This window comes from Podarcis filfolensis (genome assembly GCF_964270895.1).
Source record: "Podarcis filfolensis genome assembly, chromosome: 2".
NCBI lineage: Eukaryota > Metazoa > Chordata > Lepidosauria > Squamata > Lacertidae > Podarcis > Podarcis filfolensis.
In genome coordinates, this window is record NC_139605.1 from 29,687,652 (window position 1) to 29,714,218 (window position 26,567).

Below are 26,567 nucleotides of genomic sequence, written 5' to 3' on the forward strand. Positions count from 1 at the left end.
GAGTCAGTTTAAACTTGATAGCTCCACTGGCACAGAGTCTCAGTCCTGAAAACCTCTTGTACCTTTCTACTTTCTTCATAAGCCTATTCCTGTAACTCTTGCAAACTTTTGGAGTGATTTACTTATCTTGCTTTTCTTCGTGACTCTCCAGAGTATTTGTTTCCTGAAATCCCAAGGTATCTGGAAGGCACTCCTGCTCCCCCATCTTGGTTCTGAGGCTTCTAGCATCAATATATCAACGTGTTCTCTCTCTCTCTCTCTCTCTCTCTCTCTCTCTTTCTTCCTTGTTATCCCCTCCCCACAATGCTACTTCTGTCCCTTGTTGTTGTTGTTTAGTCGTTTAGTCGTGTCCGACTCTTCGTGACCCCATGGACCAAAGCACGCCAGGCACTTCTGTCTTCCACTGCCTCCCGCAGTTTCCCTAGGGCTAAGATAAATGGCAATCTAGCTTCTGTGAAGGAGCCGTTGTCGAACATTCCTTATCCGAGTCATTGAAATGTTTGTGAACATCCTTCCGCCATCACCCCAGCTCAGCGAACAGAGGTTACAAACTTCAGTTATGTGCAGCGCAATACAGATATTTCCCCCACCCCCGGCATTGGACAGTTGTAAAAATAAAGAAGGGAAGGCGTTTCAGCCACGTTTACATGGAGCCAATTGAGTGCACTCATCTAAAGGAATTAAAATGGTTGACCGCACAACCATCTCTCTCAGTAGGCAAGGTGAAGAACATGGAACAGCAGCAACAACACATTTCAAATTAACTCCACCCTTCAATAAGGGTATGGCCATTTTCAGCTCTGTAACAGGAACTTTTCTTCAGAATGAACTGCATTTTCAAAGCCAAATAAAAAAACTAACCACTTTTTTGCCTTCTAGCTTTCTCTGGCGTAAACTTGGGATTCCACTAGTTTGCAGCTTTCCTGTCTCAACATCCCAGCCAGCTCCGGTAGCTGCAGCCAATTAATACTTCCTAAATGCTACCGGTTATGTGGCACACAAATGTGTATTACACAGGGAATTTCATAGTACTTTAGTGAAATCTGTCACATTACACGCTTCAGATATTTGTGACTCACCTGCCTGCAGGAGGAAATGAAGGCCAAGCAAGCACGGCGCTTGCAGAATGATCAGGATTTTCCGTTCCCTGGCTATGCTGACCGGATCATTTTGTTAAGCATCTCTCGGGAGTGTTTTCATTTTCAGGAAATCTATGGGGATGTTTCTTCAAAATACAGTTGGGGGCTGCATTTATAATCCTCTGAATGAATAGACGAGCAAGTTGTTCACAGCAAGAAGCTAAACTGAAAATCTATTGTGACTCTGGGGGTCACAGCTCATCCACACAATTTTCAATAACTAACTTTAATGCACATATAGGCGACCTGTAAATATCAACAGATAATCAAAATCACCAAGTTCATCCAAAATGTAGCTGCTCATTTTTGAAGTGATTGTAGGAATAGTTAGAATTGTTCCATTTCGAAGGGCAATAATTTTAGAAAACTGGCTATTTTAGTGCCCTACCCAAAAAATATTTCTGTAGGGTTGGAAAGGCAAAACACTGCACATACACACTGTATGAAGTCGCAGAGAATAACTGGTCTTGTGACCCTCTTCACTATTAGCTTGGGGAGCAATTCCAAAGCCTGCAGTTTCTACAGAAACCAGTCTCCCACTAAGAAGCTAGACTGGGAGTGGAGAACCTGTGGCTCTCTGGATGCGGCTGGACCCCAACTCCCATCAGTCCCAGTCAGCAAGGTGAACTGTGAGGGATGATGGGAATTGTAACATCTGGAGGGCCATAGGTTTCCTATCCCTTTCTAGGCAGTCCATGGGACACACAAATAGGGACTCACATTTGCTGCGATGGGAGCAATAACTTTCACCTAGAAGTCACTTTGCCTGCCATTGCTTCCCAGCTAAAATATATATGTAACTAAGTTAGGTGGGAGTATAAAGCGAGATGAGCGCCACAACCCCAGAGTCAGCCACGACTGGACCTAATGGTCAGGGGTCCCTTTACCTTTTTACCATGTGTGCAACAAAAGTTTGCGAGAACCTGAACATTTCGGTAGTAAAAGTATGATCTCAAGAAAAAAACGTATTGCTAAGATCTTGCTCATTTAATACAAATTGTTCCCTTTCTTGCCTGTCAACTGTGTAAGGTGTGTTCCAGGATGTGTCTAACATGTGCTTTGGGCTCCCTAGAGGAAAAGCTAGCTCCTTATTCTTGGCACAAATTTTGACAAGCTTCCAACTGAGATTAAAGCGTGTAATGGCTTACATTGCTCCTTTAAGCATTGCCTCTACAGCTCTTTGAAGCAATTTCTATGTACGCTGGTTCTCACCCACTGGAGGATCTTGAGTTAATAGTTTTATGGATATTATCAGCTGAAGCTTTATAACAGATTGTGAACTTTTTGACAAGTATTATAAACTGTCCTTTCCTATAAATGAGGCAAAGACTTAAACTAGTTAACATTGCCTCCTTGCTCCTGACTCAAAGTCACACTCGATAACCAGCTCTTGCTACTTTTTAAGAAAAGGCTGTTCATAGAAACTTCACCCAGTTGTAATGATTAAAGTCTGCCTGGGTTATGTAGCCTGGGAGAGCAGTCCTGGTTCTGTGGCTTTCCTCAATTAAAAAAAAAAAGCAGGTTCAGGTTGGATTCAGAAAACCATTTTACCCAACAGTAATTTACATGTAACTACTTGATACTGGTTACCTTCGCCCAGGCATAGGCAAACTCGGCCCTCCAGATGCTTTGGGACTACAACTCCCATGATCCCTAGCTAACAGGACCAGTGGTCAGAGATGATGGGAATTGTAGTCTCAAAACATCCAGAGGGCCGAGTTTGCCTGCCTTAGCCCATATAGAAAGACCAAACTATGGGTGATTTCTCTTAAATAGGAGTAAGTTCCTCAATGGGATAGCTCAGTCAGTAGAGCATGAGACTCCTTAATCTCAGTGCTGTGGGTTCGATCCCCATGTTGGGCAAAAGATTGCTGCACTGCAGGGAGTTCGGCTAGATGGCTCTTGTAATCCCTTCCAGCTCTACAATTCTATGATACACTTGAATAGGATTGTGCTGCTGGTCACTTTCATAAACTTGCCACATGGCATGGAGAGTTGTATCGCATGCCAGATGCAGATATGTCGTATAATAGTACTCTATACCCACACTCAAACTCTGGTTGCTGAAAAGATAACACGACTCTACTACTGAATAATGGAGACATAGCAATTCCCTTTCAACAGAAAGGTTGAATTGCCACCTTTGATAGGTACTAATGGGCAGGAAAAAATTGCCTAACCAATATGTGGCTTTGCTCTTCCAGTTACAAGTGTTTAAAGCTAGCTTTTACTGCTGCTGTTTAAACCTGTTTCCACTACTGAAAGAGCCAGAAAAGCACAAAGAATTTAAAAAACAAAAACAAAAAACAAAAACTGATGTACTACATGGCCACAAAGCAGTATTTCAGAGAACGAAACTGTCAGCATATCACTTCAATACGCCACCTTAACACGTTTCAAATGATCAGCTATCTAACTGTCTCAAGGTCTTTGGGATTCTGAGTACAGACTGTCACTCGTAGGATTAAGTACAGGAAACAAGGTCACCTGATTTGGACATCAGGCTAAGCTACACCAAGGCTTAGGACAAACATGTGAGCTCACAGGACAGAGAACACAACCATCTTGCTTCTCTTCTCCTGGGTCAATTTGCTGTTGAATCATACTAAGCCACACTTGGTTTAGCACATAGACTGAACCGGGGCTCATGGTTTAGCTCTTTCCAGACTAAGAATGAGCCCAGAACCAAAAATAATCCTTCATCACAACTTGTGATAAGTCTGGAGAGCGCAAAACCATGAGCCTTGGTTGGCATAACAGCCATCATCCAGCAAACTAAGCCAAGCTGTGGCTTAATTCAGTACAGTGCAGGAAACCTACATACTAGTAGTTCACAAGCTTATGTGTTCACACTAAAACATAGTTTCACTAAGCTTGGCACACGATCCAATCTAACAAGATCAGCTGTCTACACAGATTTGCTTAATTGAAATATCAACAAGTATACACTTTTTCTTGCAAACAAAGTAAATTAAGCAATACCAAAATCAAACATGGTCTAGAAAAATGCTAGCACAGCAAACTGACTAGTCCTTTCCTCAACACCAAAGAATAGAAATTCAGGTTTAATTAAATGTTACTATTTTATTTGTGAAAAAACTACAAGCAGAATTCATAAATAGACATTTCTATTTAAAGCAGGAAAATGATAAAGTGGCTTCTAATAACAGTCGTGCACATGCCGGTAACAGGAATATATTAACATCTTTTATTTGCTAGACAAAGAGCAGTGTCCAATATAAATTTTCCGAAAACATTTAAGACCTGTGAATTTTTCTGACCAGTTCACAAAACCACCATTGACACTTTTAGCATGAAGATTAAACAAACTTAACAGGACTGTCAGCTCTAAAGACTTTACAGAGCAGAAAACTTTCAAAAGCGTTATACAAGCTGTCTTTCTGGGCAAATGAAAAATATAGCTCGTATAATACATTAACGTAAAAATCCACAAGATAAAATTATGTCTTGACATACTTAAACAAGCATTCTCTATTTGTCTCCAAACAAACAAAGCTAAAGAAATAATGTAACCATCTTTACACAGTAAATTAAGGTTACAAGTCATACACAAGAACAGAACTGCTTGCGCATTAAAAACTGTTCAGCTCCATTGTCATATTCTAAATGTTGGCTCTTAAAACCATTTTTTTCGGTTACATACAAGCAAAGGTTATTATAGTCAGCAAGTAATAAATTTTCAATAATTTACGTTTACGGTTGTTGTCGTTTTTAAAAAAGTAGACTGAAAATGGTACTGATAAGGCAGATGGAAGTGTCTCAATGAGTACAACTACTGCCCAATTTTTAAATCTAACTGATTTTTAACAAGCAAAAGATTTTCAATTAAAACTGCCTATCCAATTGGTTTTCTTCTTATTCTTATTGTTCCCTTTGCATGACTATTTCAAACTGAGCAAGTCAAGCAAGCTGTTGTGCATATGGTGTGCACGTGTGTGTGTGTGTGTGTTTGTCTGTGTGTATATATAAAGTGTAAAAATTGAAACTTGCAAATGTTAACACTGTGCTTTGTCCTCGCCTGCTTTCTGTGCCACTTGCTACGAAGCATTTCTGGCCCTTCTTCTACACTAGTATTTTAAAAACATGCTCTCAAAACTACTGTATGGCTAACTGAAATGCAGAAAAGTGAAGGAAATTCCATTTTTAAACATGCTTTTCTTTAAAAGAAAAGGGAGGGGTTGTTGTTATCGATTGCAGAGTTCGCAACGCAACAGCTAAAAATGCGGCCCAAAAGAAGTTTGAATGCTTAGCTGACAATTTCAGCCAAATGCAGTTCAGTCACACCACTTGTGCCAAAGACAGATTTGCATACTTTATTCTAACAGGCTAATATGCCAGAGGCACATATATATTTTTTTTAAAAAAGGGAGAAAACTAAAGAAAACCCAAAGAGGATTTCATTGAATTGGTAAGCCAGTGAGCAGTTTGTTACTGTTAAAGCTTTTGTTACCTAACCTAAAGGGCATATTCCACCAGGCAGAACCCGCCAACCACTGCTGCTATGCATTATTTGAATGACGGCCCACAAAAAGCCGCACTAAAATGACTGGAGCAGCAGCACTTGGTGGGTGGTGCTCACCATATTGAGCAATTTTATTCAACACACACAGTTTTTTTCCTACTCCAAAGGCCTTATTCTAGGAAGCCACTGAAGATACACTCCTATTGCCCATGTCCATAGATCAGGTTTTTGCTGGGAAGGGGCCAAATGCATATAGGCCTAATTCTTTCTGGTTCATTCATTTAAAAAAAGCTGTGCAAAATACACACATCTGGGACTTAAGTTCAAAACATCTCTTTAAAAATTATTTTTTTTCTCTCTCCAAAAATAAATTATGGCTGACCAATTTACCTCCCTGAGATCCTTTAAAGGAATAGGAAAACTTGGAAAAGGAATGTCTTTACAATATCATACCAATGCTAAAAAATGTGGATTGATGTGGACTATTAAAAACTACACCTATTGTATTTCAGAGCTTACGAGAATCATCTGGTTTTCCTTTGGTTCTTGTTTCTTTTTTTCTTTTTAATAAATACTTTTAAGAATAAGAGTTCAAAAAAGAATAATTCGATATATGAACAGTGAGAAACCCACCATGTTCAGAATTGAACTGCAGCTGCCAAGGCACTGCTCTGCTAATCTTACCTCTTTGAGCAGAGCGGCTTTTATTCAGTTAAGCATAGGTTAAAATTTAAGATTGATATGAGAGGAGCTTGTGTTTGTTGCTACTTAAAACTAATCTGATAAAAATGCAACTCTATACAACAGAAATAATTTATATATTTCAAGCAAGAAATTAGTACAGTAACTTTTCTAGCACCGAGTTCTGCCAAGTGGCCCACCGGGTATCCATTTTGATAATTGGGGAAGGGGCTACTGAAATTACAGCGAAGCACTCTGGGTCGCCTAAAAAAGCACACACACAATGAATTTTCTAAAACAGTGTTCCATCACTTCATTCTAGTGTTTTAAGTAGGGTAACATGTGAGCTAGGAAAAAACTGCAACACAATTTGAAACTGGAAAGCAGCTTACACTCAGAAAAACCTTTCTAGAAAGAATAAGAAGCTATTTGGCCATTCTGCTCCTAGCTTGCCGGTATGCAAGTTCTTCTCAACTTTAGCTCCCATAGCAGTTTATTTTTATCTAGACATGTCTAAACACCAATAAACCCAAAGACATCGTCATTCGATGACGGACTGCTGTTTTTTTTAAAAAAGGGATCTCTCAGGATACACAATGAATTAATTAGAAATGAAAGAGCAGAGTCAGACATAAAATATTTGCATTGAGAATAAGCTGTGTGGCATAGTGGCCTAGTTATGATAGCAGGGGCAAGGGTGGCACCCTCAATATTAGGCTGTTGGCTGCCTTAAATCACAAATGCTAGCAGATATCCCCTGCCCCGTAGATATTCAATGTTACCCCCCATAACCGATACAGAGCTGGAAAATGGCTAGATAAAAAGTTGTGAAACAGTTAAAGTGAGATCAGTTATGCAAGAGCTAGGCAACGTTAATGTGCAGCCATCATGTACATTAATACTAGGTATTCTGAAAACAGTGTAGACTGCAGTTTTTAAAATTTGTACACTACTGTAGGAAAAGGCTGGAATTTTATTGTTTTGTAGATATCCTACTGGGAATGCAAGTTACCTGGAGCACCTTTTGGATTTAAAAAAAGGAACAGAAAATAAGAAAATAGACATCTATCTTTGTCCAGTACTCTTCAGCCAAAGCACAAGAAGAAAGCCAGGTCCTATCTCCATTTGAACCTCCAGGAACACTCTTGTTAATCTAAAACTGGTTCCGGTTTTGTTTAAGCACTTTCCAAAGGGCACTCACCGTCCCAGATCTTAAATTGTTTCACTTCACAGTGTTTCAAGCACCAGCGTTTCCATGTATTGGTTTCAAATAACCCTATATATATATTTTATTTATATATATATATTTATTTATTTATATTTATATTTATATATAATTTATATCAAAACTGATAGTACACAGTATAACTGGAAGAAGAGGGAGAACTGAACTCAACAGGATATGCTGGGGTGGGGGAGAAGAATGAGAGGATGTAGTTTGTGAATACAATAAATAAAAATCCTCCGGCGGCCCTCCCTTCCCACCCGCATCATATCCCCTCACCCAAAACAAAACAAAACAAAAGCTTCCAATATTCATGGGGGCAGGGGGGGTGGGGCGGACGACTGTGCACAGCAGATTTATAAAAAAGTAGAGTCAGGAGCACATCCAATTATAAATGATTGTTAGGAAAATCATATAAAACAATGGAATACGTAAGTGTCAAAAAGTAATTGTCAGGGTGCGAAATTCGTCGGTGGCCAGATGCCCGTAGCCTTCTCAAACGATCCTGGTGTCATCAGTTCAAGGGGACGATGTCCATAAAGTACGTTGAAGCACAGGAAGAGGAAGAGTGGCACTGGCAGCTTTCCCAGGACTACAGCCTAGTGGACAGATGGAATATTTGAATTTCATACCCTGATTTCATCGAGTTCCCCACAATTCCATGTGCAATTCTCAGAAGGATTCATCGTTGACTACGGACATGTCGCCCTTTGGCGTGGAGGAGCGGGACGAGCCCTTGTCTGTGCTCTCTGAGCCCGAGCTGCTCTGATTCTGCTGTTCTGATCCTGCACTGGAGGTCACTGTCGATGAAGACGTGGAGGAGGAGCGAGTCTTTTCTTTAAAGTCTGTGATAATTACTGTGACGTTTCCCACTGTGACTGCCAGCTGCTGGGCGGTACTTCTGTCCACATTTTTCAGTCTGGGCCTTAACAATAATAAAGAAGAATCATAAAAAAGAATGCCAATTACAGACAACAGATGAGCCTTCTGTTAAAATGTGTGTTTTTTCTCTCGGCTAACTTACAAGGAACAGGTCAAAAGACAGCAGAGGTATCAGCGCACTGATGAATGGCTATGCATTAAACGAATCAACTGTTGCCCCTCCCCCCACTCAACACCTGACCTTTTGCTCTCTCTAAATGATGAGTCCAGAAAGGCTTTGCCAAAGAAAGCTCAATCCCCAGTGAGCACACGTAGCTGGGGAATCAATTTTGGGAGCTTAGCCAGAAAGAACAGAAATATGACAAGAGCAATCTAGGTATCAAGAAAGCCTCAGGGTCCCTTCCGGAATACAAGGATTCTGTGCTTGGAATTCGTTATCTTGTCAAGTGCCCCAAAGCCGTGATTTTGCAATACAAAACCACAAGAAAGCACCTGCGAGTGGTGATGTCATTTGCAAAGGGGATCTCTGCCACTACAAACACCACAGGCACCAGCACAACTTGGCATTCCTTTCCACCTGCTGGGAATTTATACAGAGAAGCAACCCAAATAAGCCATGTAGAAAATTGCTCAATAGTCCCTTCTGAATATGCCTGGAGAAAACAAGGTTTGAAAAATTCACAGTCATTATGCAAATCGTTAGTTCTGTCCTGTCTAGAAATAGAAAGTTGCAGTTTATAGCTCATGAACCTCTTAAGAGAGTTCACGCTATCACGCAATCAACATGCCAACTCATAAGGCATCCGCTTATATTACATGTGGCTGCAGTGCATTCATCCTGTAACAACAACACAGTACAAAGAAGTGGATTCATTTGAAGGCAGTCCTGTGTTTGTAACTACTGTAATTAAGATCTTAAGAAACTGTGAGTGGCTGCTTTGCAGCAGCTAAAAAATGTACTCTATGGGGAGATTTGGGAGGAGTTCAAATCTTAAATAGCCGACTCAAGGTAAGAAGGGTTAATACAACTAGAACCAGTAGCAGTTTTAAAAGGAGTTATTTTTATAGGGATGCCAAATTTAGTCCAATGCAGACACTTCTCCTAGTTTGGCGATTCTGCAACACCCATACCTTAATTTAAATATATGACCACTTCAGCTAAAGATATGAGGTCAATCTCCTGCTGGGAAGTATGGGTTGTGGACAATAATCCTTAATCAATCCTTAATACATATATGAACACAGTCAGTACCACCAAACTTTATTCTTCAAATGAGGTTTTGTATACAACTAAGTTCTACTCAGAGTAGACACTTTGAAATTAATTGATCTAAGCCATGGTCAGGAATTTCAATGGATCTACTCCAAGTAAGATTAATATTACGTATAGCCTGCAGTTTTGAGTACCTTATCTAACCATGCCAGCAACAATAAGAATATTGACCCTGAAGCTCATTTCACCCTTATCAATTCTTAGTATTCCCAGTTCATATCTGTATTGGATTTGAAATTGTTTGTATATATGCAATTGCTCTAAAATTCTTTTTATTGTACTGCTAAATTGCTTTGAGATGCTTCATAGGAAGCGATTCAAAAATGAGTATCTTATTATACAATAAAATTAATAATACAAAGAAGTCACTGAGATGAAGGGAGAAATATGTCTTCTTCAACTAAGCCTATCTCCTAGTGCCAAGGGAACAAAAAGATTGCTTTTTTGTGCCAAGGTAACTAAGTGGTCGCTTCCCCCTCCCTGAAACTCTCAACTCTACAGGAAACCATCTCCTAGACCCCCAGTCTCCAGCAATAAAGCAAATGCATAGGGAAATAGTTCTGTCTCCTCTCCACTGGCCTGTTCTGGAGGTTCTTCTCACCTGCCCATCCCAAGCCAATGGGGTGCCGGGGGAAAGTCCTTGCACAGGGCTTCCACTGGTTGGACTCAGCTGGTTGCCAGGCAAACCAAAGCATCAAGCATAGGGCTTGTAAAGCCCCTTGCACAACATCTGCAAACCACCCAGAAATCAGCTAGTTGTTGGATGCTTGGAAAGTGCTGCAAAAGGGGCTTTGCAGACGCTGCCAATTAGGAGTGTCTGCTAAGTCCCTTTTAGCCAAGACCCACTCTTACCTGCCACCTGTAGGTGGGTGTGGCTTGCCCCGAACAGCCTAGCAGGCAAAATGAGAAGGCCTGGCGAGCCAAATTTGGCTCGCAGGTAGGATGTTCCCCAACCTGCCGTGTAATTTCAGACAGGCTGGGATGCTTTAATAAAACAGAGAGCCACATCTCATCTTTCCACAGCCCTTCTTTCCTAATTTCAATGTGCTTGCGCTTGATCATGCACCACGTTGAGGAACACCCTCATGGCGCCCTACTTTTACTCATGCAGAGGAAAAGGAATTTCAAGTCAGGGTTTGAATGGCTCAAATCTAGGTTTAACATCTCTCAGTAATTTTGCTTGCTACCTACTTTAAGCACATAGGGTATTTAAAAGTCAAAGTTAAAAATATGCCATAAAGTAGTAGCCACAATCCAAAACAAGTAATCAAAATATTGTGGAAAAAATGCAAATACCGTTTCTAGCTGAGTAGAGCTTGAAGTACTTGAGGGAGTTACTCAGTTTTAAAAGGATTAAAAACAGAAGGAATATCCAGTGCTGCATAGCACTAAAAACATTTTCATCCTATTACTCTACAATTGCCAGCACAGTAGCTTTCCATTAAAGCCAAACTTGCCAATAGTTGCCCCTCCACCCAAAGAACAAATTAGAGAAAGGAAAACTTGGTTTACCAACTGAAATAAAGCTTTAAATGGTTCAAATCACATCGGCTAAGGTGCTACAACTATCTGGAAGACATTCTGTCTGCATGTTTTATAATGAAAGAAACAGCATTTTGATGGCATTAATGGTCATTTCACATGTTATCTTAACAAGGTAACTCATAAGTACTGCCAGAAAAAAAAAGTTGCTATAGAATCTGGATTTGCTTCCTTGTTCTCTCTGGCAATGATTCCCCCACTCCACCCCCACTCTCAACTGCATGCAAGAGCAATTAAAAGAAAACTAGACATTGTGGTAATTTTCTTATTTTTTTTCTGGGAAAAGCATTATGCTAATGAATAAGTAAGTAGTGGGTTGGGGGGGGGTTGGTGGAAGGCAAAGGAAGGACTGAAAAAAGGATTGACAATACGAGTCACCTGTGGCAGCTCTTTTAAGAAGGAATGGTGTTAAGCTTCCTATTTGTTTTACCACATGTACATTTTGTTCTAGGGTATTGACACCCAAGCCTCAAAGGAACTATCCTTTCTTTCCCATTTTGATGAGAGGCCTATTGATGAGCAATGGAGTCAGACCTAGCAAAGGAGGCTGCAGCCTCTACTGTGGGGGTGATCTTGTGAAAGGGAAACTACAATAACCACTATATAGGTTTTAGCCTGCCCGACAGCCTGCAGGTCCCGGCACACACAAGTTATAGAAAGACCCAATATTCAGTGTCCACAATCTAGTATACAGTATCTGAATTGGTGAGCTGAAATTATCCCTAATTATAACACCACAACTACCTGAAAATGGCAGTGCAAAGTAATAATAATAATTTGAGGCACAACCCCTTGTCACACTCCATTCCCTGAACCCAATGATTTAAGGAAGTAAGCTAATGCATGGGTTGCAAGGAAAAATTACCACCCCACTCCCCGTTCAATAGCATGGAACCTAAATATTTCCCCACTCCAAATAGAAACGCTAATTCAGCAAGCCTATAATCATGCAGTTCTTTACTTTAAAACAGTTACCTTGAGGTATGATTTGAGTCACTGGTCTTTGTTGTCATATTCCCAGACTGTATGCTGTTTGCTTCGCTTGGGGGATCTTTCACAATATCGGACTTTGGCCTGAAAGAAGGAGGCAAGAAGAAATGCTAAAGGGCTTTATACTGTAAAAATATCAACTCTGAAACTTTGACAACTTGTGCCAGAGTGCGCCTTTACACACCCAGCCACGATGCAATGAACGCATGCAACCCTCCCACTAGTCAATAAAGCTACAGGCTACAGTTACAGAAGATAATAATATACTTTCCTCTCCACCCACCCTGGAAAAGGACAAAACATGTCAAGTGAATCAAGAGATTGTGGTGACACGGGCAAGGGAAGAATGACTGAATAAAATCATCTGAGCGTCAGTGGAAATGTGCCTGGAAATTAAAGGTATTCTGGATCTGAGTGATATTTCAAGGCTGAGAGAACAAAAGTGTACATTTCTAGGAACTAAGCATAACATATTTGATGAGATCATTTGCATGAGGATACAGAGGGGGGAAAGGAAGGTCCAGAAACATACTTGGTCTTCTTGCTGGTACTCTTCTTTATAACACTTTGACTAATTTCTTTTTCTTTGTCTGGTTTTTTCTCTTCCGGCTTTTCCACCTTCTCTTTCTTCTCCTTTTTAGGAGGCGGTGGTGTAGCATATTGCTGAGCAACTTGTTGTGCAACAAGCTGAGAATTTATCCTAGGTTTCCTAAGAGGTGAGATGGGGAGAAAAAAGTCAGTGACTTTATTTATAAAACGGGTGTGTGTGAGACTGTAACCAAACATCAATAAAACAAACATATCAAAACAAGCAGTATTTCTAAGTGGTACATTCACATGTTAAAGGTATGGTTCATAGTACTTAAGAACTTTCTGACTATCCCCTGTACAGTGGTACCTCGGGTTAAGTACTTAATTCGTTCCGAAGGTCCGTTCTTAACCTGAAACTGTTCTTAACCTGAAGCACCACTTTAGCTAATGGGGTCTCCTGCTGCCGCTACGCCGCTGGAGCATGGTTTCTGTTCTCATCCTGAAGCAAAGTTCCTAACCCGAGGTACTATTTCTGGGTTAGCGGTGTATGTAACCTGAAGCATATGTAACCCGAGGTACCACAGTACAGGTATATAAAATTGAGGATCCTTGTCATCATTGATTTTAGTGAAAATCCCTCTACAGATCTTAACAGAATATAAATGAATGAAACCCTGCCCGTTATGTGCCCAAACAGAAGCAGCCCTGGAACTTGAACCTGCCACACTGTATTCCTTCTTTAGGAAATTTCTAGCCATCATGGTTTCTGAAAAACTGCCACTTCAGAAGTTTGGGGATGAAGATGTGCCACACTGATTACCGAAGGCCAAGAAATCACACTCATTCAGTCTACACTTTGAAGTGCTATGCCAACAGACAGCTTTCAGACTGCTTGTATTGTTTCATTAAATGGACACTAGCAAATTGTTAAACATATAAAGCAGAGTTAGTAATGTCTCATTCAACTGTAATTATTCAGAATAAATCCTTCTTCCCTAAAGCTACAAGCCTGACAACTACAACACAGCGATTGTCAATCAGAACAAATCTAAAACAAATGGTACATTGAGTGTGCCATTAGCAGTCTTGTCTCTGCCAGCCTCCAACTGGCACTGTGTCTTAACACTATTTCCTGCAAACTTCCATGATCATTATAACATATTGACATATAAACCTGCATGGCCAACAAGAAAGCAACAAATATGAAAGGCATTTTTAGCAAGTTCTGCACATAAAAGATGTACTGAAGTTGATAGGAGCCTGTTGTTGTACTGACTAATAAGTAGCTGCTGCATTAACAGCTAGCAATCTTTCAGTCTATAGATCCAACACATTTTCAAGCCAAAGTACTTGGAGGTGATGGTGTGGTTTTTATTTGCAGCCACAGGCATCTACAGACTCCAGTAGGTAAAGCAGTGTGAGATATCATTCTGGCAGTGTGTATTCAGAGAATGGAAATTGATCTGGTGAATGGCATAAAACTTTGCCTTCGTGTGTAAAAAAAAAAATGGGTTAAAATCCACCTCAGATGCACTTTTCATTGCAGGATTTACATAGAAACAGATATTCTTCCTCATTGGTAACATAATGTGGTTAAAAAAATATGATCCCATGTGTTTTTTCAACCAAAACCCAACCAGAAGGTCCTTCTTCTGATATTCTATACAGTACATGGCTTTATTTTGGGACAATTTACTAGACCCGAGACACATTTGAATTATGCTTGGGTAGAAAAATATCTCTGAAATTGATCTAGTGTGACACAACACACATGAGCTCTGTTTGATGCATTCTACTGCTTCAAGATACACTGGAAGGTATCTTGGGGTAGAAAACTAACCCTAGAACTGTCTTTGTCAGTTTTTTGGTTTTCCTGGATGAAAATGAAGATCGCATGACCTGGCACATGTCCTTTAGGGGATTTATCAGATTTATACATAAGTTAATATATTAAGTAACTAAAACAGGGTACCAAATCTCAAAAATTAGTTTATAGTTGTGTTGAGAGGGCTGCAAAGAAGCTTGCAGCAGCAAAGGAAGCAGTCAAACCCATTCCCAAATTCCTCAGTGCAGCCTCTCTCCAGAGCAGCACTGCATCTAGCACTCCTCTTAGGCACCAGGCAGCAAGGGCAAAGCACCCAGAGAAGCTCAGACGCCTGAATGAGGAATGTCTCTGAGAAGACTCACTGAAGAGCAACACTACAAGGGTGGGAGCACTGGTGAAGGCTCCCTTGCTTGCAGCAGTGCCTCATATCTCTTTTCAAAGTGCCAAGCTGAAGAAAAAAAATAATTTTAAAGGGCCCAACCAACTATGAAGGCAGCTGCACTACACTGGATGGGCCCCCTTCAGAATGCTTTTCTTCTTCTTCACTTGGTGCTGAGTTGTTCCAAGCTGCACAGCAAAATAACACTCTGTTTAATCCTTTTCTAATGCGGAGCTACACCATGTGAGGGACACTAAGGGAATTGAAGTAGCATCTTCCTCACCTGTATCAACACTTCTCCTTCTGCTCTTCTTCCGATATGTCTACTAGGGGAATGGTCATTTGGGGAGGGTGTATCCTCAAACCTGGAGTGACCTCTTCCCCCCAAATTAAATAAGTAAATTCCACTTAAACAAACAGTAAAAAAAAACCCAGTTACTCTTCTAAGTAAAAAGAAGAGTTTGGATTTGATATCCCACTTTATCACTACCCTAAGGAGTCTCAAAGCAGCTAACAATCTCCTTTCCCTTCCTCCCCCACAACAAACACTCTGTGAGGTGAGTGAGGCTGAGAGACTTCAGAGAAGTGTGACTAGCCCAAGGTCACCCAGCAGCTGCATGTGGAGGAGCGGGGACGTGAACCCGGTTCACCAGATTATAAGTCTACCGCTCTTAACCACTACACCACACTGGCTCTCAGTTGGAACAAGAGCTAATAATAAGCCACTTCATTTGCTTGATATTCAAAAATGACAGGGTCAATTACAATTAAGAGAAGACTACTGCTACTGATTTCCTGAGTCCTGGATGAGGTTTCACTTGCCACTGCGTTAGGAGCCTTGCTAAACATTTATCACCTGAAGTGCCATGTATATACAAAGCATATAGATTTCCATCGTCAAAGAAATAGCAGTATGCAAATATCTCATTTGCTATCAGCATTTGCAATATCCCTCATATTTTGCAAAATGGAATAACTGGACATTACTAGTTTGATCTTTCACAGCCTTGTTCTTTACAATAAAGTATTGTATAATAAAGGAGAAATCACCCACAAAACACTATATCCTTGCAGAGCTGACACCACATTTTTTAGATTATCCTACCCAAACTTACAGAGCCTTGGCTATTTTTAGCACTTATTTAAAATGGGAGCTTCCAGTAAAGGATGCAGATATGAACTGTGAAAGTATCAGCAGAAAAGTAAGGTGTCAATCTTCCACTCCCTCGCTGACCAAAACATTTTCATCACTTCACGGGACCTTGATTTCCTTTTGCTGGTGTTACCCAGTTTGCAATGCTTTTGCTATATAATTTGAAACCAGTCTAATCTGCTTAGGTCTACAGAATGCCTAGCACAACATGTGCTTTCTTTTTAAACATCAAAATGTGACAGAGAGAAACAATATGCAACATCAATATGAGGCCAATGCTTACTGGAGAAAACACCGAAAATAGATACTTACTTAGCATGGAAAACCGTTATTGATAAATGTTTTCACGGGCTAATAACATCTATGGATTTATTTGCAAACATGACTTTCTAGCACAAGAAACTACATTAAATACTACCTGAAAACTACTTCAGGACTGAGGAATTATAGAATTGTAGAGTTGGAAGGAACCATGAGGGCCATCTAGTCCAATCCCTTGGAAGGCAGGAATCTTTTGCCCAACGTGAGGCTCAAACCCATGATCCTGAGATGAAGAGTCTCATGGTCTACCAATTGAGATACTTACAGGATAGAGTCAGGCTATGGTCTCCCCTACTTCTGCTTTGTGCATCATGGTTCTACTAGGGCACTTTACTAGAAAAGTAGATTTTAAAATGAAATGGCAGTACTATGACCCCCTCTAGAAAACTAAGTAAAGGTTTAAAAACGTAACCCAAATTTCTAGCAAAGTTCCAAAGAAGAAAATAATTCCAAGTGAATACACTGCATAAAAATCCTTATTATCCAAAGTAAATTTAAATTCAAGTTTTAGCCACAAAATGTAAAAAATTGTCACGGGCCAAATTTGACAGGAGTGGGTCACAAATGAATTCAGCGTATTTGGTGCTTTGAAGTCCCAAAGTCAGGACTTCAAGGCAGGTAGCAGGCGGCAAGGTGCTACTAATGGGAACTCCCCCCCACTTCCTTTCAAAGGAAGAAACCTTCCCATTGGTAGTGCCTTACTTTCTGTTACATGCTCTTCCAAACTGGCCGGGTTCATGTGCGTGAGAGAGATCTCCCTGCAGAAAGCTTTTTTGTACACTTGCACCTGGCTCAGTTGGTTAAAGTATGGTGCTGATAATGCCAAGGTTGCAGGTTCGATCCCTGTATGGGACATCTGCGTATTCCTGCAATGCAGGGGGTTGGACTAGATGATCCTCAGGGTCCCTTCCAATTCTATGATTCTATGACCTATAGCAGGATCCTTGTCCATTCAGCTGAGTGCTGGGTTTGGGTGTGCCAGAGACCTCCGTGAAGTAAGCTCAGGCACGTGCCCTGAACAAGCTGGCTCCCCCTTCCATTGCATTGGCCAATTGGGGTGTCTGTGTCCTGCTTAGTGCTGGAGGCTCCGTTAATATGCTTTGCAAAAGCCTTCCCTGAAGCAGCTTGTACTTGTCCTTTAAGTGAAGAGGCAGAGGCAGTGGAGGAGTACAGGAGAGTTGTCTCTCCAACCCTGGTGCCACTAGCTTGAGGCTGAAAGGAGAATAGTGAGCTGCTTCAAAGGGCTTTCATCCCCACTCCATCTACCAGGTTTCTATTATGCCCACTGTATCTGTGCAGTCCTCTAAGACCAAAAATCCATCTTGACTCAGAAGCTTCTAGCATTAGCATATAGATAACTTGTACATGTTGTATCTCTCTAAATGTCTTTGGCACACGTTTTACCCTATGGTGCTATGACCTCTCTGAATTACTATTATGTGTCCCTGAACTCTCAATGCCAAATTCTATCCTCCTCATTTGAGCAATAATATACATTTCCCCTGCATCCCCGGGGGATAATTTGTTCCAAACCAGATGCTCCTCATAATGGGGCCGGATACCATCTCATAATAACCCTCTATTATATTCCACCCTATACAATGCAGGCATACTTTCAACCTATACAATTTACCAGGTCTTTTGCCTCTTTCCCCATACGTTTAATTTTAGAATAACTCCTGCCATATTTTGAATGTATGTACACACTTCCCCAAGTTCATTACGCTGCCCTCACATTAAACAGGTAGGCTTTATCAATTTAGTTGCCTTATGTAAAAATGTATGTCTACTACTTGAAATCTGTTTGGAGGTTTGTTTTGGCATTGAACAGTATAAATAATAGTGCTGATTAATGATAATGAATTAATTATAAAGAGCATTTTGTTTGAGGGCTGTTGGTGCCTCTTTCCTGGAGTGCCCATTAGATCGCAAAGGGAATTGCTGCTGCTGCTGCTGCCCAACTCATTTCAGACCATATTCCACCCCCATCGTTCTGCCTGGACACTGAGGTCCAGCGCTGAGGGCCTTCTGGCAGTTCCTTTGCTGCGAGAAGCCAAGTTACAGGGAACCAGGCAGAGGGCCTTCTCGGTAGTGGCACCCGCCCTGTGGAACGCCCTCCCACCAGATGTCAAAGAGAAGAAAAACTACCAGACTTTTAGAAGATATCTGAAGGCAGCCCTGTTTAGGGAAGCTTTTAAGGTTTAACAGACCATTGTATTTTAATATTTTGTTGGAAACCACCCAGAGTGGCTGGGGAAACCCAGCCATATGGGCGGGGTATAAATAATAAATTATCATCATCATCATCATCATCATTCAATCTCCTCTAGGAAAGGTTAACCTGGTACCTTCCAGGTGTTGTTGGGCTGCAACTGCCATAATCCCTATTTGCCATTCTGGCTGCGACTGATACGGGTTGGAGTCCAGCAGCATCTCCTAGGTATGTTATAAAGAACATCACAGAGAACCCTAGGAGCCATTTCTGAGAGTCAGAGGAAAACCCTCTGGCTTCTGCTTAGCTTAATCTAAAAGGGATTTGTTTTAGTATTTTAACTTCTGTATGTTTTAAAGTATGGTTATAAATTTTTCTTTTCACAGATCTGGATAATTCCAGCACTCATCTAAGAGTTAAAAGCCACCAAACAGGGTATAACCAGACAGAATGGCAATGTTACAGATATAACCTTCCTTGGAGATGAAGCAACAAAACATGAAAACACAGAGCTGCCAAAGTGCTACTTATGAAGATATTTTAGTAAGAAGGGTCCCTAAACATTTATGAATGTGATTCTCTTCCTGTAACGCAAAGCACAAAGCAAATCACAAGTTTGCCTATTGACTTTGGAAAATTGAACTACATTCGCCCAACTTTGTGCTCCACATGAAGAACTCTGTTACAATGCAATCGTGCACTACACAACCACATAAACTTTTGCCATGTGTTTGAAAAGTAAACTTTATTTATTATTTGTAATTATGAAAGGCCTCATAAAAATTACCAGACAAAGCATGTTCAATAAAATACTTTGTAAAAGCCAAACCAGAATGAAACAAAGCAATTTTGAGAGTTCCACCCCCTCCTTAATATAAAGACACTCATCTACCATAAGAAATACAGTATTTTGTTTATCTTTCAATTGCTGCAGTCAAAATGAATCAGTTGCTCAGAAAAAAATCAGTGTAATTTTTTTTTAATGCTGCTTGTTTCAAAAACTGTACAGCACATTAGATAATATAAATTAGTATTAATTCCAACACCTATGGATACAATCATGCTTTGATATGAGATTCTAAACTTCACTTCATTCTATCTTTGATGCAAGTAGTGCCACTGAAGAATGCTTAGCAGGTGCTACTTTAAATACTGCTATGGGCATTTCTTGTCAAAATTTTGTCTTCATCTGCCATTTCATGCAAAACCCAGTTTTTAAAACAAAACCCAGAAAAATCATGATATGCAGAAATTCGCATATATCTGACAGAATGGAATGAGCACCAGCAATAATTTAGCATTATTCAAATGCTCAGAAAAAGTTGATAGAATCTGTTATTTCTTAATGCTTTTAGACTAACAGAAAGGCATACCCCACAGGATCTCTACAGTTAAATGTGTACCAGTCTGCAGATTTCAACTTCCTTCCCACGTCAATGAAAATTTGACAGAATTACTAGCTGCATTAAGTAGTGTGAATGATAAACATGATCTGTATTGGATTATTTAAAGCCCAATTAATGATCTGTATTAGATTATTTAGAGCCCAATTAATCATGTCATCTCCTTGAAAAAACTGAGCTAAACTCACAAAATCTAAATTGATACACATTCAACACAGAAAAATACTTGTCAATTCAACAAATAGGATTCGAAACCTTTTAAAAAAGCAAACTGATTCCACTCAAAAGAGTTTAATTACACCAGACCAAATAGTATGCTATTCTCCTATGCGAGTCCTCTGACCCCAGCCAGCCTTTTCCAGTACATCATAAAAGCGCAGAAAAACTTAGTGCTGCTTATACAGGAAAATATCAGTAAAAAATAGTTCATTCTTTATAGGAAATTGCTTCTTGTGTAAAGGGGCTTTGCTTTCTTCTCAGGTGTGATTTAGATAAAACTGGGCAAATGAGCTGGACGCGAGTAGTGCTGTGGTCTAAACCACTGAGCCTCTTGGACTTGCCGAACAGGTCAGCGGTTCGAATCCCCGCGCCGGGGTGAGCTCCCATTGCTCGGTTCCAGCTCCTGCCAACCTAGCAGTTCAAAAGCATGCCCCAAAGTGAAAGTAGATAAATAGGTACCGCTCCGGCGGGAAGGTAAACAGGGTTTCCGTGCGCTGCTCTGGTTTCAGTGTTCCGTTGCACCAGAAGCGGCTTAGTCCTGCTGGCCGCATGACCCGGAAAAACTGTCTGTGGACAAACGCCGGCTCCCTCGGCCTGTAAAGCGAGATGAGCGCCACAACCCCAGAGTCGTCTGCAACTGGACTTAACTGTCAGGGGTCCTTTACCTTTGAGCAAATGAATTATTTGGGAAAACTCAGCCAGATGGGTGGGGTATAAATAATAATAATAATAATAATTATTATTATTATTATTATTATTATTATTATTATTATTATTTGCAGCTTCTCACTCACTGGTATATAAAATCAAGTGAACCAGGTGAGGGTGAGGAAAGAGTTTCATAGATAGGAAACGGGGAAGAGTGGAGGGACGGAAGCCTCATGCCTCTCAAACTGAATCTTTGACCTAGTTTTTCAACTTTTCCTTCTTTGAAAGAAAATACTACCTCTTCCTACACCTCTGTTATGCACAAAATAAAATCAATTTTGTATACTTCAGGAGCAGATACATATATATTTGAAGCTTTCCATAAAAAAAGAAAATAGATACATGTCACAAACTCAGAGTAGTAGTAGTTTTTATTTTATTTATTAAACTTGTAGACCACCTTTCATCAGAAGTTTACAGAGCGGTTATTATGAAGCATGCACTTGGGTCTTACTTACTGTGGTCTCAAAACTGTTAGGATATTTTGCACAATAGAGAAAAGGCTAACATTTGTCATATATGCCAATTAAACACATACTATTTTGTATATGTTTTACAAAAGAGACAACACAAAGCCTGCTTAGTAATAGTGGACAGAGCTCCAGCAAACACTGATTTAAGCATGAGTAAAGAACTGTACATTCTACAGCTCTAGCCCAATCTTGAAAACCGAAATTCTACATTCACTTCTCATCTTGGGACACAAAATATATTAGCCGAGTGTTTCCCAACCTTTTTCCAACCATGGCCCCCTTCCAACCTTGTTTCCTTCCTGTGCCCTTCCCCAATGGACATAGCCAAGGGAGGGCAGGGGGCAGCTGCCATCCCCCAAATAAGTAAAAATCAATACAAATCAATACAAATTTGAGGTTCTGCCCCCCCCCCCGACAAAAGCCTATTCCCGCTAACAAAAATCCTGGCTACATCCATGATCCCGTCCTACCAGTAAAAAAGTAGTCATAGAACATGTTTTATTTATATTTTTTTTGTAATTTATTCAAAATTACCCTACTGGTCAAAATGGGAGCCTCAGCGATCGCCCTCTCCCACCAGAAACAAACCAGGATTGCTCCAAGAAAATGCATGTGGCAAAAAGTAGCGCTAGGCCCTGGTGAGCCACCCCCTTACCCGCTTGTGATTAGCCAAGCATCTTGTATTACAAATACCCTGTACAAAAAGTACATTTCCCCCACAGCTGTGCTATTCAAAAAAGGAAGATGACCAAAAGTTTCAAAAATGCACGATTCCTGACTTATATGCTGCTAGTATTATACCTACAGTCTAGTTTGCACGACAATTTAGAAAAACCTTATGAGGAAGACGGAATCAGAATTCAAAATGGCCTTAACAAAATGAATTTCAATAGGGACAAATGTAAGGTTCTGCACTTAGGCAGGAAGAACCAGGTGCACAAATACAGGATGGGTGACATCTGGCTTACTAGCAGTACATATGAAAAGGATCTAGGGGTCTTGGTGGACCACATGAGTCAACAGTGTGATGCAGCAGTGGAAATAATCAAATGCCCTTTCCCTTGCTACTCTAAATTACCCACTCTCAAAGTAGTTGTGTTTATCTCACTTTTTTCTTTAAAGTTATTGGGAGTGCTGTTAATTGTGTACCTAGCCCCACTTAGCTGTATACCTCTTTCCCCCAAGCTTCTTCCATCTACTGCCTATTCTGCACATTTTTTAAGCCTCATTTTCTTTGGGCTCTCCGATCCTCAGAAACCCTATTCTCTCTCTCCAGACCCCACCTTATGTGTTTTAATTGAACTTTTCCTTCTTTCCCAGATGTTGAGCTGCTTTATTAACTGATCAAATGAACATTTCAGCTCAGCCAACCCGTCACAGACGTCATTGCTACAAGCAAATACAGATGTGTTCAATAGCACCTCACATTTCTACTATCAGCTAAAAATTAGTGAAAAATAAGTAATTCCATCTGTAGGCTAATTCTAGCTCTGCAGCTATAGCTCTCACGCAGAATGAAAGCTACAGGTAGAGCTGATTCAAACAGAGACTGTGTAGATGCCACAATCAATGAAATAATTAGCTCTATCACCACAATTAGGACAATAATTTCTATGATGAGAATTCGGAGCTTGAAAATACATCAAGTTAAAAAGAAGTAGTTTTAACTGGATTGTCGTATATTTTTCTTTTGAACAGTCGTCTTCTGAAGGCATGTAACAGAAATTCTAGCCATTTCTATAAGAAAACTAAGTCCATTTTATTAACTGGATTACTTTGCCTTAGGTTCCTCAAGTGTTCCAAGGGTGCTTGAAGGGGCTTCGATAGATCAGGAAAGAGAGGCTTAGAAACAGGAGGGAGACATTGCAGGGGGTAGGAGTAGCATGTTGCCTTATTTATCCCCTCTGTAAATGGGCTCCCACGGCTGAGGGTTAAGTGGTGAATGGCTGTTTCCAAGCTGTCTGGCTTCTCTCCATGATTTCACAGCTGCTCCAATACAGACTGCTGCTGGAGAATTTCACATGTGCGCCACAGGCTCTGACAGCAGCCTGCCAAGCTTTTCTTCTCTGCTCCCACAGCATTCATCACAGTCATTACAGCACATGCAGCCCTGCCCAAACTGCCACCAATGAACACTGCCAGTTCTCCGCAACCGAGCAGTAAGTGGCTGTCTATGTCTAGCTAGACGCAGCGGCAGCAGGTGTGAGAGGAGGAGAGAAAGGAGTAAACAGTTAATGGCAACTAAACCAGAACATAAAAAGAGGGAACCTTGAGAACAGTTTGCTTTATCCCGCATCTCTTGCCCTCTCATTCCTTTGCTTAGCGGGTTCCAAATCATTCTGGGAAACCCTTTTCATTGCCAAGCAGAGCAAAAATACAGGAAGACCCTGCTGAATCAGGCACCAAAAGCCCTTCTAGTCCAGTACTCTGTTCTCACAATGGCCAACCAGCCACAGGCATAACCCGAGAGCAAGAGGGCTCTCTCCACCTGCAATTCCCAGCAACTGGTATTGAGAAGCATACTACATTTGGAGGTAAGAACAGCAGCCATACATAGCTTCATGCTTCATGAATGTGTCTAATCCTATGTTAAAGCCGTCCAAGTTGGTGGTCATCAGCACCTCTTGCAGGAACTAATCCCATGATTTAACCGTGCACTGTGTAAAGAAATACTTTTGGCCTGAATCTTCCAACACTCACATTTATTTAGTATTTCAGATTAAGTGTATTTCTGTGCCATTTTCCATTCAAGTGAATCCCAAAGTGGTTTAGAAGTGGTAGCTGGTAACATTTGACTTGGTAGGGTGAGAGGTTTTTAACCTGCTGCTGCCTGAGTGTTGGAAGAAAGACCGCTCCCTTTTTACCTGGCCTAGGAGGCAGGGCCCACACTCACTTTGAACAGCTAAAAGAGGCTCCTGGGAGGCCACTTGGATGTTGCTGGAACAACTCTTGGGCTGAGGCAACTGGCTAAAATGTTTTAAATGGTTCTAATTTTGGTTCCTTTGTTTTTGTCAGGTTGGTGTTGGATCAATGTTTAGTTGGGGGTTGGTGGTTATTTTAATTTGGGTATAACTGTAAACTGTTTGTTGTTGTTGGTTTCTATTGGTTTATTGGTTTGTTTGTTTGTTGCTTGTATAGGATATTTTGTTTTTTAATGTCTGATGTGTTGTAAGCTGCCCAGAGTGGCTAGAGAAACCCAGCCAGATGGGCAGGATATAAACAAAAACAAAAACCTTGTTGTTTTCATCACAATATGATTCGCATAGCACATGTCCAAAGTGTCACTGTCTCCTCCTCTCTAAAGAACAAACAACACAATTGTTCTCATCTGTGGGCAGGGGAAAAGCTTCCATTTAGAGAGGGCCTAAGTATGATTTTCAGACAAAACTGACTCCATACCTCTTATTTAGAAATTAAATCATACCACATGACGTAAGTTTCTGAATTCATGTATTGTTTACACATCCATTGCAAAAAAACTGAAAACTTTTAAAATGTGAGTAAAACTTGCTTCCAGTTACATACAATTTTCCTCCCCCAAAAAATCAATTTAATTATTATCCAGAACAAATTTTCTCTATATTAAAAGAACTGAGTATTCCAACCAACAGACAAAAAATGTTTTGTTTTGTTTTGTTTTTCATTTGAGCCAGGGTACACCAGAGCACAGCAGAACATATCTGCAATGCTTGGTTCAGTCCTGAAAATGTGAAATAATAATCTCTGCTCATGTGCAGAGTTCATTACACCAGACTAAACACAGCCAACCTCCTTTATGTCTGAGTTTTGGGAGACTATCTTCCAGGTTTGGTGAAAGAAGTGGAGACATATTCAGCCAAGCACAGAAACCAAGCTTCTTTGCGATAGCTATACTACTGCATTAGGATCTGTTGAGTGATCCACAGCTTATAAGTGTGTAGGACAGGAAAGAGTGTATGGCTTTGAGATTCTGAGGAGAAAATGTTTAGAAATGTTTTGCCTCCACTGCAAACGATGACGACAAAATAACACATAATAATTGCAGGTTAAACAACACAATTCCTAAATCTTCAATAAAACAATACTAACAAAACGCCAGCTAAACAATGTTACATTCACTCTCCCCCGACCCACCAGCTCAATAATTAGTCACTCTCCTCAATTCATAAAAGCAAACAGAGGGTACTGATCCAAAAGAAATGCCAACAAACTGTAGTGTAAAGGGCACCCAGTCGCCTACGCAGCAATTACACAGACGTGTGTTCATGCGCAGTAGCCCTACTCCCAAGCAGGCTGCTGTCTTCCAAAGCCAGGTTTTCATTGAGAGAATAGAGTAAAATTCATTCACTCTTCCTTAGGTATCCACACGCTCACTGAGTACTGCCACCGTTGTTCCCCGCAAGCAGTACCAGCAAATCAAGAAGGGGGTGATAGCCTTTAATCGATTTATGAATCGGGTTGCAAACAACTGGCAGCACTCCATACCCCATCATTCTTACCAACAGTTTTGCTATAACTCAAGGCAATGCCACAGAATGCCGTAAGAATGCCATTCTAATGCAGATGGTTAAAATAGTCATTAACTAGTTTTCTTGAAGGCCCACTTTGTGGAGAGAGTGGTAGACCTGTGCTTCAGCCTAAATCTCTTAAAAGTGATCTGCCAGAAAAGTTCTGTTTCGTCACAAGGGTAGCAACAGTTGGTGTGCAGGGGAAAGAGCATGTCACCTCTCAGAATCCAGGAGCCTCCAGTTGTTGTATGAGCAACAAAATTAAGCCAAAGTAAAGATGAAAGTCAGCAAGCCCTAGGCTCTGTGGTTTAACCCACAGTGCCACCCACGTTCGAATCCCCGCAACGGGGTGAGCTCCTGTTGCTCGGTCCATGCTCCTGCCAACCTACCAGTTCGAAAGCATGTCAAAGTGCAAGTAGATAAACAGGTACCACTCCGGCAGGAAGGTAAACGGCGTTTCCGTGCGCTGCTCTGGTTTGCCAGAAGTGGCTTAATCATGCTGGCCACATGACCCGGAAGCTGTACACCGGCTCCCTTGGCCAATAAAGCGAGATGAGCGTCGCAACCCCAGAGTCGTCCGCGACTGGACCTAATGGTCAGGGGTCCCTTTACCTTTTAAAGAGGAAAGTCAGTATCTGCAA

At 40.8% G+C, this 26,567-nt stretch overlaps 1 protein-coding gene across 1 annotated transcript in view; it reads right to left on the reverse strand.

The window, feature by feature from the left end:
- Positions 1–4,203: 4,203 nt before the first annotated feature.
- The window catches only part of RYBP (RING1 and YY1 binding protein), a 49,863-nt gene continuing 27,499 nt past the window's right edge, over positions 4,204–26,567 (reverse strand). The window contains exons 3-5 of the mRNA XM_083602491.1: positions 12,748–12,924; positions 12,201–12,299; positions 4,204–8,453 (exon numbers count right to left, since the gene is read on the reverse strand). Coding sequence (XP_083458617.1) covers positions 8,201–8,453; positions 12,201–12,299; positions 12,748–12,924 — 529 coding nt within the window. The 3' untranslated portion in view covers positions 4,204–8,200. The remainder of the gene's footprint in view (positions 8,454–12,200; positions 12,300–12,747; positions 12,925–26,567) is intronic.